Raw genomic sequence first — 14,474 nt, 5'->3', positions numbered from 1 at the left:
AGTAACTTTCATGTTACTCATTAAAATGACCTGAAACTTGTTTCATAAATACTATTTAACAAAATAATCCTGTAGGCTGCATTTCCACACACTAACATATCCTAATGAGGACACACGTGTGTTCTTTCTCTTTCTCTTTTATTTAGGTATGAACACAAAGTTGACAGCATAAAGCCAAGATGAAAATCAGCACAAAAAGACTTTAAAGCAATCGCTATACTGTGGTATATATATATATATATATATGTATACGTATATATATATATATATATATATATATATATATATATATATATATATATATATATATATGTATACGTATACAATTCTTTGTCAAGTTTTAATAAGTACCCATCATTTTTTTTCTTTCAAGTAAAAATTAAATTATGCAATTAAATTAAGCATTTTTGTAGTCATTTCACAATACTGTGTTAGTGATTATAACTTGATTATAACAATGCTGTAATAACTGTGTGTGCTGCAATGATTGTACATTGTTTTTTTGCCACCTGCATTTTGTACCTTTGACCACTAAACAGCTGACTGCCCACCTTGTAATGCCTCTGCAGATATTTGTGAGCCTAGAAACTGTTAAATAACTCAGCCTTTAGGCTAACCTTTGGCCTGTCAAAGTCCCTGAAGGGGGAAGGAAAAGGGGCGGGAAGGAGGAGGTAGACAGGTTAAAGATACATAGATAACAGCTAAACAGTAACAGGTGAGCTCTCCTTTGAGATTCAGACGCCAGGAGAGACAGGCTGGTGAGTATATTATAAACACTCAACTACGCTGTATGTCATTTTTCAGAGATCGTGTAGTTAGTTAAAATTTTTCAATGTCACATTCAAAACTAGATCTATGCTATCTTATAAATTCATTTTAAGAATAATGGAAAATGTTGTCTTGTCTTGAGGATGAGTGTTTCTTGAGGGTGAGCTGTGTTGCTTGTGTTATAGTAAACTGACACAAGATATTATTGAGATATATAATAAATTTGTAATCTCAGGGCTCTTATTAATTAGATACCGGATCTATAAACAATGTGATCTTTAAGATGACGCTTTAAGATTGCATTCAGTGCAAACATAAATTCTATACACTTAAATCTAGAACAGGTAAAAACAAAATGTAAAGGTATAAGGAATACAAACAAAAAAAGTATTCTAACCTGCCTGCTTAAATAAAGTCGTTGTTTTTTTTTTTGCCATTTTTTGTTTATTAAGCTACATTATTGGCTGAATAAATAAGCCAGTACATGTGCACACACAGACCTTCCTGTATGGGAATAACAATCCAGCAAGAATTGCAGCAGAAGTTCTTATTGTTCATTCAAAGTCCAAGCTGCTTTTTTATGGAGAGTCATCACCACTGTCAGCTATGTTTGCTATTAACCATTAACTTCTGTTGCAAACCCAGCATGAAAGGTTAACTGTAAGATTATTGATCTGAAGCGACTCTCCTACTGGTCCTTAAGGTCCAGTAGTAGTTTCTACTCTACCTCTATATTTAAAAGACCAGAGGCAGTAACAATAGGAAGGGTGGCGGGAGGTGTTAAAAAAAAAGATATGCCTGTAAGTCAAGCATTAGTAGTGACAGGTGTATTTAATGTCATGACTTTACCACTGTGATTGTCATGTGTGTGCTTTTCACCTTTTTTGTTAGGACATGGCTGGGTACAAGCCACGGGTGTTTACCCTATCCAAGAAACCAAAACAGACATTTGGCTTCTATCTGAGGGTGGAGAATGGCGAGGAGGGTCACCTGATCCGCTGCTTGGAAATGGGAGGTCCAGCTGAGCTGGCTGGCATCAAAGACGGAGACCGCATCCTCCGGGTCAATGGAACATTTGTCGATGAATGTTCGCATTCTGAAGTGAGCAGGATGTAGAAATACTACAGTGCATTAATCAAATCAATAACAACTCTTAGACCAGTTCTGCTGTGACAAGCATCTTTTCTTAGATCTTCTTCTTTTTTTCCTGGACAGGTGGTGGACCTGGTGAAAAACAGTGGAACATCTGTCACGTTTCACATTCTCGATGAATCCTCCTACAAGCAAGCAAAAGCCCAGGGAGTAAACCTTTCCAACCCTGGAAGCAAGCTAGTTGCAAATGGAGTGGAAAAACATCGTCCAAAACCCAAACTCTGCTACTTGGTTAAGTCCAGCTCAAGCTTTGGGTTTTCTATTCGCTCAGTTGAAGGTAAGGAGAGGATGCAGGGACTCCCAATTCTGAGTAAGTGTTAGAATAAAAAACGCCATAGGAGGACAATTTATAGTAATAAAAGCCATTTGACGCTGGACAGTGGAAGTTTAGATTTGCTAAACTCAAATGGCTTAACTTTGGAAGTACCCATTTATATGACACTTACAGTGGTTCATAAGTTCCAGCTAAGAGCGTATTTATTTGCTAATAGAGCATTTCCTAATGCCTCATATGTATAGTAGTCAATAAGGCTTGAAAATAGTGGCTAAAACCAGAACTAATCACGATAGTGTTGAAGGGAGCTTAAGTATCATTACAGACTTCTGTCCAGCTATCTATTTTATTCCACTTATCCAGTTCAGGCTGTGCATGAGCCTATCCTTGCTGTCCTCAGGCAAGAGGATTCACCCTGGTACGGACAACAGTCTGTTATATTCCAGTCACAGAAATAGTTAGACAACCATGCTCATTCATTATAGACTTTTATGTGATTTGCTTTGGGAGTCACCTTCCAGCATGAAGATTTAAAGACCTTTGCAAAGATTTCACTTTTCAGACCCGGACTTTATATCTAACTTGTTGCAGTGTTTTCTGTGCACTTATCTTTGAAAGGTATTTCAGTAGTAATAGATACAAAAAAAATACTATCACAAATTAAAATTAGGATTTTGGTTAAACTTCAAAAGAGATGACTTTTTTCTTTTTAGTCTGTAGAGAACTATCAAGAAAACTGTTCAATTATGTTTAAAAAAAATTCCTTTTTTTATCATCATGTCTAGGTAAGCGTGGACTTTTCATGACAGAAGTGACCCCAGGAGGCACAGCTGAAAGGGCAGGGGTCAGACTCAATGACCGTCTGGTGGAGATCAACGGGGAAAACGTAGAAAACATCACACACGAAGGAGCAGTGGACAAAATTAAACAGGCAGGCAGCCATGTCATGTTTCTACTGGTCGACGAGGAAACAGACAAGTTCTATCAGAAGACTCATGCAAAGATTAGCTCGTGGTTAGCCACAACAAAGTACCTCCCTCGAGAACCACGCAACATCAACATAACCAAAGGCTCTGATGGATACGGCTTCACCCTTAGAGAGGAGCCCAATCAAGCAGGCATGATTATAATGACTATATTTTGTAGATTATACTGTCCAAAGAAGGCTGCATTTTAATAATGTGCTCCATGACTCCATGCAGGACACTTCATCAGGGACATAGAGAGAGGCAGTTCAGCAGAAAAAGCGTGCCTGAAGGAAATGGACAGGCTGGTTGCTGTGGATGGCAGAGATGTGGAGAGCTGCCGTCATGAGGAGGTGGTAGACAGGATCAAGCAGAGTGGCAACAAATGTTGCCTCCTAGTAGTGGACAAAGACACAGACCAAGTGTATAAGCTGGTGAGCCAGGGCGCTAACATCTTGTCTGTTAAGTAATCCCTGTAGGTAGTCTAAATTATATCATGTTGTATCATTCACAGGGGAAAGTTTCTCCTCGGCTTTTCTTGGAGGAGATGAATGATTCCAACTCACCACCCAGTTACACAGAAGCTGTTAACTTACCCATTCCTACAAGATCAAGCACGCCTGCTGCAGAGAGGAAAGAGGAACTCAGGCCTAAACTGTGTAAACTGGAGAAGACCTCAGATGGCTTTGGCTTTCATCTAAATAGCATCCAGGGAGTGTGCGGCCATTACCTTCAAAATGTAAGGCTTAAAAATAATGTCCACAATTTGACCATTGATACTTTAAACAGAACTGATAAGTGATAAGACACACTGTGTTCCAGGTGGTGAAGGGTGGAGTAGCTGACAAGGTAGGCATGGAGGATGATGACATTGTGGTTGAGGTGAACGGGGTGAATGTAGAGCAGAGCCATCATGATGACGTGGTGAAGATTATCCAAGGCAGTGGGAATTATCTGGAAATGTTGGTGGCTAAAAAGAGCGTCTATGATAAGCTGCTCAAGGAGTGCCTATCACACGCCAGCTCCTCGGGGGAAACATCTTACGCTCAAGTCCACAGTGCAAAAACTCCAGAAGCCAGCAAGAGGGAGAGACTGGAGGAAGAGGAAGCAAGACCTACAACCCCGACTGAACCAGAAAGACAGAGGGTGAGAAGTAGTTTCTAATTGTTTCGAAAACATTCATAGTCCCCAGAGAATAAATCATACTGACTCTGAGGAGCCCCTGGGTTTCCTTTTAGTGCCACGGTGAGGTTTACAAGGTTTGGTGTAAATAATTCGATGACTGGATGAGAGGAAACTTGTTCAGACATCCATCTTTTCCTCAGAATTCAATTCAGTTTCATTTATATCGCACAAAAACAACAGTTGCCTTGAGGCACTGTAAGGTAAAGACTCTACAATAATGCAGAGAAAAGCCCAACAATCAAACAAACCCCTATGAGCAAGCATTTGGCAAAGATGTGAAGAAAAAAGAACTTCCTTTTAACAGGAAGAAACACCTAGCAGAACCAGGCTCGGGGAATGGCAGCCATCTGCTGTAAGGAAGACAAGACAAAGAATGAACTGTAACATTTATCTGACACTGATGATGACCAAATGCCTTTAAAAAACATCATTCCCATCATCGTCAGCTGTACTCTGTGGCTGCTGTTTGCATGCTAACACACCAAACTAGGATCAGGAGCATAGTAAACATTAAATCTGCTCGTACTATAACCGCAGAATTTTGGCCTTGGTTATAGTATTTTCATTTGCTTGATAAAATACCTCTCATTGCCTTTTCTCAATCATCCCTGAACTAAAAACATACAGGAAAAAAGCTCATTGTCCTTAATAACGTCTGTGTTTTCTCTTATTTAGAACTCATCCGTGTCATCATCTTCGTCTACAGAAAGCATTGATGAGAGATTCTGAGGAGCGATCTGAAGGACCACTCTCCTGATTTGGCCTAATTTGATGTTGATCTGTTTCTTTTTCTTCTGTTTATTTTAACCAGTCAGCTTGGCTTCTCCCAAAGACTTAATATCAAAAGATTTTTTTACGTTGACAGAAACAATAGAACGTGAAGTGAAGACTTCAAACTTACTGTCAAAATCTGAATCATCGCAGAGTAGCTGCTTCAACTGTATGACATGGCTGAGAAAAACATCTTTGTGAATATCGAGAAATTTCAGGAACGTTTGCCCAACGATCCTTTGAGTTGCCTTTTGATGAGTGTGTTTGCGGAGATGAGTAATATCCTTCCTACTATGACTAGCACAGCACCGAGAATGAACACAATATTAATACTGCCAGTAAACACTGCAACCTTTAATGTATTCTTTTTTTCTCCTGCTTTTAATAAATGTTCGAAATATTTAAAATTTAATTTGCTGTCTGATTTATAAATAAATGAAACGTTTCTGAAACACGAATAAACAAAGGTGTGATCTGAAAAAAGACCAACTTCATGAATATCTTTTTGTTGGCAGCTAAAAACGGCATATTTGTCAAAACTTACAGCCACTTCAGAATGTGGATCACAAGCGGCATTTTGATCTTTTCTTTGGAAGAAAAAAAGAAAGATCCAAGGACGGAGGCAGCTTGTGTCATCCGAGAAGATTTTGGCCTCGCATGGTTATTAAATGTGGATGTATACCAATAAAAGAAAATGATTTGTGCACACTCTGTTTAGAGGAGTGAGAGGCCACAAAGTCTGACCCCAGTGGAGTAAGAGGTTCTGGTAGATGAGCATAAAAGCAGCAAAAACAAGTGAGGGATCTAAAATTATATATCATGAAAAAATCCTTCTACTGCTGAAATTAAATCCTTCAAATGTGCTTTTATACTAAAACATGAGGAAAAAAGAAACCCAAAAGGTAAAGATATTTAAATGTCAAATATATATGTGTCCATTGTCCGATTAATGAGCTTTTCAAATATTCTGATCAAGCAAGCTGCACACCAAGGAGCTGAAACAAAAAAAGGAAAATACAATGAATTCAAATGGGTAAATGCTAACCTACTTTCAAAGCAAATGTGAAAAGGGGGAAATTAATAAAATATATATATTCAACCGAGAGAAGATCAGCTGGGTCTGACTTGAACCCAGCTGGAAAAGTCAGCCTGTCCACCAAAATATTTATCAGCTGATTTTCAAGAGTATAGCAGGTGGCCTTCTCTTTCTTTGAAAAACTGGCACATCCTATCAGTGTTTTTTATTTTTAAAAGGTAAAGTTAACTCACTGGATATTCTTGTTATTGCATATTCAAAAATATTTTCTTCATAATTATTTAAAAGCAAGGACAAGAAATCACACCTTGGTTTGCAAATATGTGGTAGTAATACATTATATTTATTATTCCCTCCCAACTAAAGTGGTATCTCCCTAACAGCAACGACTCAGAGTACACTCGAGGATCGTGACAATCACACATCATTCTCCCCACTTTAAATGCTCCTGGTATCATCAGTGTACCATGCAGCCAGGGTTGTGCAGTGATCTGCAGTTTGAAATTTAATCTTTATGTCATTTATAATTAACAGAAAGAATAGTGGTGCAACGGTAAGCACTTTTCCCTTACAGCGAGGTCAAATCCACCAGGTCACCGAGGCCTTTCTGAGTGGAGTGTGCATGATTTCCCTGGTTGCGTGGGTTTCTCCAGGTACTGACAGCTAACTGATAGTTCTAAATGGCTGTTTGCCACTATGCGTTAGCCCTTAGATAGACTGGCCGCCTGTCCAGCATGTACTCTGCCTCTCACCTAAGACAGCTGGCAAAGCCTGCAGCGACCCTGAATATGGTATATGCATAATCGATGGATGGTAATTTACAATAAAGTAAAAGGAGTAGGTGTGGTCTTAGTATGCTGCTGTGTCAAATAATCCAAGATGGTGAAAAATGTGGCCTTAAACCAAACCATTTACAATTTCATCCAGCTGAAACGTTCACTGACATATGGTGAACAGGCCCCAGGTCAGCTCCAATCATGACAATGAAGAAAGAAAAGAATTTAGTAAACAAATGAAACAGTGTTTGTATTTTCAAATAGAAAATCAAAAAACCTAATAATAATGTTCTGTAAATACTTTAATTTCAAGAGAGTCCAAGTTCAAAGTTGTTCTCTGCGCCTCAAAAGGTCCCCAAAACTTATTCCCCAAAATCCACCATTCCTGATTCAGGAAAAGGCAGTCCAGGTAAATATGTCCAACATATACATATAAAAAAAATGTAATTTTGGATATCTCTAAATTCCAAATTTAAAAGTTAGCCCATGCATCACGAGTCCAAAGAGAGGTGATGTACTTCAGGAGATCAGAGTGCCATGTGTTTTTCTGGTGCCTGCTTGTGGGCCAGATAAAGGAAGAGGATGCTGGACAAAGCGCTGACCAGGAAGATGACATCAAACCAGCGGTGATAGAAGTTGAACTGCAGCTCTCCCAGAACCTCTGTCACAATGGAGCGATACTCCAATGGCATGCTCATACGCATCAGCAGCACAGATGACACGAAATACATCCCCTATTGGATTGAGATGCACAGAAACTTCTGATTGCCAAATTACAGTTACAGACAATTTGATTCAGTATAACTTGTTATGCAATGTTTACAATCTTACAACTCAGTCTCATGTTTACAACCACAGGTTATTGCTGGTATTTAAATCAACACCGGCAAGTGGAGGCTAGTGCAACATGGAAACAATTGTGTTTGATGTTTATAGACATATTTTTCTATATATTTTTAATTTAATTTTTACATTTTATTGAGGAACTGTGTGGGTTTTTTTCTTTTTTGCACAGAGAGAATTGCACCTCAGTTTCATTGCTACAATGACAACAAAGATTCAGATTCACGGTCATTTGTAGGCTGCAGGTTTTCTTAAAAACATAGGCGTAAGGCAGACACACTCACCATGATCTGAGCAAGGACAAGCACAATGACATTGGAAGACTTGCTGCTTGATATTGCGTAGAAAAACTATAAATAAGCAGCAGAAAATGTTTCATTAAACTGATCATGAGGATCAAGATGAACTGCCTAAAAAGACCTTATGAAGTGACAGCGTTACCTTGGTGAGGGTGATGAGTAAGCCACGTATCGACGTGACGATGATTATTCCCACCAAGATGAAAGAAATGTGTTGGGACCAAAACTTGACCTGAAAAGTGAGAAAGACAAAAAATCAATAAGAAAAACAGTGGCGTGAGAAATAGTGTAGGCAAAAACAAATAAAAGATTTTATTTTGTAGCCATTTATTCATTTAAATTCAAAAGTGACTCCAAGGATCTTTAATTGTGAACTGTGAGAACTCAAAAAAATAATGAGCATGATCAGAGTTCTTGCAGAAAACAAGTCTACATGACATATGACATTGCTGCAGGTCTTGTGTATTACTCATGTTATGGGGACATATTTACACAGCTAAATTATGGAGACGTGTCTGGAGAACAAAAAAAGGCCCCATAACATGAAATTTCAGTAAAAAAGATTTCATTTTTAAACATTAAGGTAAGACAAGTATTGTTTATGTTTGGGTCGAGTCTTATGAACTAATCGAAACAGCTTTGTGTTTGTGAGTGCATGGGTGTGTGTCTCACATCAAACTGAATGCCCAGGTAGTTCACCGTAATTTCAATGCCCCTCGTCACTGGATCCGTCTTTCCCACTCTATCAAACACTATGTTTATAGTGGCCTATGATTACAAGAAGAATAACATTTTATTACATCTAGTGCAATAAAGATACACAGTGACACTTACTATGTAACCAAAACTATGTATGTCATTATGAATGGAAAAAAAACAAAAACAAAGCCAGAGTACATTATGTGAATATTCTCACCATGAAGATTTTCCACACACAGTAGATGGAAAAGAAGTAGCCAAGGAAGTTAAAGTATTTTCCCTGGAATGTCTTTGAGTACTCAATTCGCTCCTGCAGATAAAGAAAGGTGGTGTTAAAAAATTTGCAAATCATTTACCCTACATACAAGAAAAGGGCGTAGTGTGTATAAATAAATATGTCAATAAAGGCAGGACGTGCTGTTATGGTGTCAGAGTCCTCTTGGATTTAATCAAAACATTCAATTAAACAATGGTTTCTATGGAAAACACAAGCATGCATGTCGCTTTGTGCTTCAGACTAAACCTTACCTGCTTAAATCACAAAAATAACAACCACACTTGCCACGTTATTAACATTTTAGAATCAGCATTTTACAAGGAGTAGTGGTGTAATCCTCTATATGGTGGACAGGCAATGTAAATGGTTCACATCATGCTAGGGACTCATGCTAGTGACTCATGCTAGTGCATATGTTATATGGAGCCTGATATGTTACAGATCAATAACTAAGCTTAACAGAGTAATGATGATGAAAGCTGAACAGCTATTAAGTCATAACATGACCTGAATTCTTTACTTGATACTTACTGAAGAATAAGCAAGAGTGAAAAGGGACCTGAATACTGGACCTGGTTTCAGCAAGAGTCCAGCTAATATTTCAGACAGATATTTGCTGATGTAAAAAATAAGATATTCCAATACATTGGCAGACTCACTGACTCCATTTGTTATGGGTAGTTATTAATTTACTTGCTCAAGTTTTGCCCAACTCTGCCCAGATCAGTTCCCAATATGCATGTTCCCACCAGAGTGGTTGGAGAGTGCCCTCTGGTGGGCAAACTATGCAGCATCAACAGTTGTAGCAAGATTGAAGGGTGTTTCTCCTCTCTTGTATAGTCAGTCAATCAGCTGTTGCAAGTGCCAATACAGATACACCAGCAAATAGCTAGTATCAGATCATACTAGTGGCCCACTGATAAATCGGTTGGGTTCTAATCAAAAGAACAGAAATCACAACTGAGATGGGATGTTCAACTTGTTATAGATGAGGAATTTTAAAAATATATAAAATAAATTAGAGATGGTCTCCAAATTCCACAGCAAAGTGTGCGTGTGATCACACATGCACACTTGTTACCTTAGTGGCTTGGAGGTCTACAGTCTCAAGAAAAAGCTGCCGACTCAACTCCTCAAGAGCGTCAACCTCCTGCTGGACCAGAGAGAGGTCTGGAGAAAGAAGTCAAGGATGACTACAAATATTTAAGCCTACTTAAAATGGAGATATTCAGTAACAGCTGAAAAATCACAGAAATTAGGCTTCAAATAAGACACAAATCCCGTCATGTTGCACCGCGTAAAACTGCTGTGGCAACCCCGTGTGTCAAGTTTTATTCCTTATAAGCATAAAGGATACTTTCACTGCCCGTTTGTGTAGAGGTGACACTCTTGATCATGCCCCAGAATCCTGTCTGTTTGTTCTGGTCTTCCCCACGCTGGTACATCTGCCTCCGGGTCATAGCAATTCTTTAAAAATAGTTTTAAAAAAAAAATCTATGAAGTGCGACACAAATATGTTTTTGTAGTTTAAGAAAAAACAAAAAGTCTTTTCTTACCTTTTCTTTTTGCTTACAATCATGTCCATAGTCTGAAGCAGCCGTCTCTCCAGAGCAAGGATGTCACTGTCTGTTACATTTCTATGAACGCAACAAAAGCACAAAGCATAAAGGCAGTGTCATCCTTTGTTTGAGTTCTGCCATGAAAAAAAGATAAAAGTGAGTATGATAATCAGTGAGACTCAGATTAATATAATGCATGATTACAGTCATGGTAAAAAGAATGTACAGCCTCTTTCAATTATCAGGATATTGTAATAATAAAGTCATCTGGCTAGCAGGCTCTAAAATTATTTAAGAACAAACCATGATGTGACATGTTACACTGTGTCACTATTTCACAAAACTAAGACAAAACCATAGAAGCAGTGTGAAAAACTAAGTATACACCATGATGCAACAGCTTGTGAAACCATTTTAACAGCAACAACCTCAGTTAACCGTTTCCCAGTTTATCAATCCCACACATTTGTGAGACTGATAGATGGGGAGTGGGTCTCCTATGCTGAGTATGAGTATGAGGCGTTTGTGCTAATATGCTCTGTTTAGTTTCTGCTACACATGACGCTGTTCAATATGACCAAACATCTCCACTCCAAAGATGTCTTGTGGTTTCTTCACATACAAACCAAACTCATGCTGCCAAGTTCCTTTTAGAGCAAAGAGGCTTTCTGAAAACCCTCCAAACCAACCACAATTCTTCAGTAGAATCTGAGCTATAGCTCTTGGTGTTTTTAGTTTCTCTGAGCATCGCACGGTCTGACCTTGAGGTGACTTTGTTGGGATGTTTACTTCTGGAACGATTAGCAGCTGTCTTAAATGTCTTCCATTTATGAATAATGTTTCTTGCTGTAAATGACAGTTATATAACCCTTCCCAGATTGACAGGCAGTGACAGTTGTTTCTGTAAGATCACTGCAGATATCTTTCCTCCTTGGCACTGTTTTAATAAACACCTGAATGCTCCAGACCGGCAAACTGATCTGCTGATGATCGCTTAATCAAATGCATTTGATTATCAGCACCTGGCTGTTACTTTCCCTCTTAATTCCTATGGAAGCAGTAAGGGTGGGCTTAGTTTTTCAAACGCTGCTTCTGGATTCATCCATCTTTGTTAAATAAATCATGACACTGTGTAATGTATCATATGCTGTTGTTTAACAGAGGTTGTATTTACCTAATTTTAAGCCCTGCTAAAAATATACTTTCTGTTTCACATAGCATAGCTGAAAGTGATGTCAGAATACACAGTGGAGCTTACCTGAGGAAGTAGGACATGTAGGTGTAGGGACAGTTGACGGCACCAAACCCAGACAGCAGAGCCATGAGAGTGACTCCGATCACACCAACACGACTGATTAGCTGCTCAATGGATAAAATCCCTAACACAACCCCCCCCCCCACAAAGCATCAGACTGAAGCATCACAACTCTTCGCTTGCCCTTCAACACTCTTTCCAAAGTACAATATTAGAGATGGGACCTCTGTATTTAAAAAAAATTATAATGTTTGAAATACTCTATGCAGTGTGAGAACATAAAAGTGACTGGTGGAAAATAAAGTGAGCTATGTGCACTCACCATGTTTCGGGCTCAAGATGGGGAATGGATCTCCCAACTTCCAGAAGAAATACATGAAGGTAAACCACACCATACAGGCAAAAAGAAGCCGCTGTCTCTGCACTGCTCCGAGAGATGTCAAACAGTTTAGAAAACTTTAAGTGATAAAATCAGATTTTTTTAGTGGGCAAAAGTGGCGAACTTACATAGGCGGATGTTGCTGACAACAAAATAACCAATGTAGAAAGGCACCACAAAGATTAGAACCAGCAGAATCACGTAGAGATTCAGCTTCCAGTGGAAATACCTGGAACTGTTTCAAACACATAAAGGCTCGCGTCTTTCATTGACTGTAAGCAACAAAACACACTAAAATCTCACAGAAAATACACCAACCTGCTGCTTAAGGCACCCAGAATCTCAAAGATAATGAGCTCAAACATCGTGCATGAAAAAGCAAAGGTGACAGAGAAAACCACCTGGACAACATAGTGCCGCACCTGCACACAAACAAAAACACATTTAATTAATTACAACGCAACTTAAACGCTTACATTTTTCTTATTAGATTTATTATTATCCATCCTGGTGATAATTTGTAAGTAAAGACACTGTACCTCATAGTCTTTGAACAGCTGCCGCATAAAGAACAACCAGCCGAAACCAAAGAACAGAACCTGTGTGGAATAGAGTGGGAGGTATGTGGAGGACAAAGAAGTGCATACCATCAAATTTCAGTTTATCAGAGCTAGAGATAGTTTTGATGGATTTGTTCGAATAAATATGCGCTTAAGTTAAATACGAAAGCATGTCTTCAGCTTCAGGTTTCTGGTATAGGTGCCCGTTCACTAGCTAATTCTCACATTATCACAGCTTACTGGCTATGAAAATGTCCAGTAAGCTGTGGGATCACTGGGATCAATAGCGGTTCCAGTTCTCTTTCCCAATTTGCAGCCCTGCACCAAAAATGCTTATCACCTATTTGCAATCAGGTGTTGTGCCAAAAAGTGATCGTCTGCCAAAAACTGTTTTTATATGCCAAGTCATCCTGAGCCTCAACATTCCTGTCACAAGCCAAAATCAGGTTTTGGCAGTGACTTTTATAAATCCTTTATTTATCAAGTAAGAAAAAAAACACTTAAAAAAAAGAGTAATCTGACCAAGAGGACAGCAGAAATTACAACATATATAACAATAGTTCTGTAAACATATTTCAAGTGTCCAAAAGGGACCGGCTTGGTTATAATGTAGGTACAATAACACAGAGTTATGAAGATACTTGAAAAACTGGTAATTTTTAAAGTTTCTATAAAGTCAATTTACAAATATAAGTAAAGACATTGCACTTAAAGAACACATGGAAACATTGGAAATCAGTTTTTGGCACAACATCGATCATGGGGTTCCACCCACCTTACAAAACAAGCATTCATTTTGCAACAAGGAAATCCAACATTCACAAGTGTGAAGCTGACGAAACTCAGCTAAACCTACTTGTAGTTTGTGAAACTACATAATCCACAAGTTCTCCTGCACAGCAAACCTACTGTATGTCTATCCTCGCAATTCACTAGGAAACAGCCTGAATGTTCTTTTGTTAAAATCACCATGTAGAGCAAATACACATTAAAGTACTCAAGGGATGTAAACATTCTCAAATTGTACTCTCAAAGCTTACATTTTAGTAAAGGCGCCTGTGCTTAGGTAAGACAACAACTTGTTGTTGTTATTCTTCTGTTAAATGAAGTTATTTACAACCACAACTCGATATTTAGCAAGGTCTGTAACATCTGTAAACTAGCACCAAGCTAACAGTCTTCAAAAGGCGTTTTCGGTGTGATATTGGGAGGATACACTTGAGAGTCAAAGCTTAGACCTGTCACTGCATGTCCGTGTGTACGAAGTTAAACACGAGTTACAACCAGTCGACTCTTCCAGCTCAGCATTACCTGTGAGGTGAACATAATGACTGAGTCCACTAGAAACGACATGATGACAGTTTAGTGCGTCGAAAACTAACTGAGCATGTGTAACTGGGTCGAGCACAGCTTCCGTTCACGCTGACATGATAGAAACTCTCCGATCTGAATGCAAATTATTCGTTATGTCGTTAAGAAGCGCATATTTGGAGCAACTGTTATTAAACTGTCATCTTAAAGCAACTGCCCGCGAAGGGACGTCACCGAGATGACTCCTGCAAATACACTTCCGTCTCACAGTTATGACGTCAAAAACAAAAAATAAATTTTGCCATAAAATATGGTTTTCATTTTGTAGCAAACCGTGAACGTGGCTATATTATTTACATTTATCA

At 38.7% G+C, this 14,474-nt stretch overlaps 2 protein-coding genes across 2 annotated transcripts; one reads left to right on the top strand and one right to left on the bottom strand.

The window, feature by feature from the left end:
* Positions 1 to 1,662: 1,662 nt before the first annotated feature.
* pdzk1 (PDZ domain containing 1) lies at positions 1,663 to 5,635 on the top strand. Its single transcript, XM_084908507.1, has 7 exons — positions 1,663 to 1,869; positions 1,984 to 2,197; positions 2,980 to 3,312; positions 3,397 to 3,593; positions 3,674 to 3,898; positions 3,982 to 4,305; positions 5,020 to 5,635. Exons 1-7 carry the CDS (start codon positions 1,663 to 1,665, stop codon positions 5,071 to 5,073), a joined length of 1,554 nt encoding a protein of 517 aa, XP_084764633.1. The 3' UTR covers positions 5,074 to 5,635.
* An 838-nt stretch (positions 5,636 to 6,473) lies between these two features.
* On the bottom strand, positions 6,474 to 14,366 carry gphra (golgi pH regulator A). The gene is made up of 14 exons (XM_084908505.1): positions 14,110 to 14,366; positions 12,778 to 12,837; positions 12,557 to 12,660; positions 12,367 to 12,473; positions 12,182 to 12,283; positions 11,863 to 11,983; positions 10,602 to 10,682; positions 10,403 to 10,512; positions 10,127 to 10,215; positions 8,986 to 9,078; positions 8,742 to 8,837; positions 8,212 to 8,301; positions 8,055 to 8,120; positions 6,474 to 7,661 (listed from the first exon to the last, which is right to left on the bottom strand). The coding sequence occupies exons 1-14, from the start codon at positions 14,149 to 14,151 to the stop codon at positions 7,455 to 7,457; spliced, it is 1,368 nt and encodes a 455-aa protein (XP_084764631.1). The 5' UTR covers positions 14,152 to 14,366; the 3' UTR covers positions 6,474 to 7,454.
* Between the last annotated feature and the right edge of the window lie 108 nt (positions 14,367 to 14,474).

The sequence above is a fragment of the Perissodus microlepis genome, chromosome 16, assembly GCF_051167445.1.
Source record: "Perissodus microlepis isolate ML-2025 ecotype Zambia chromosome 16, ASM5116744v1, whole genome shotgun sequence".
Lineage (NCBI taxonomy): Eukaryota > Metazoa > Chordata > Actinopteri > Cichliformes > Cichlidae > Perissodus > Perissodus microlepis.
The sequence above is the reverse complement of the archived record's forward strand: the minus strand, read 5'-3'. Positions and strand labels throughout refer to the sequence as shown.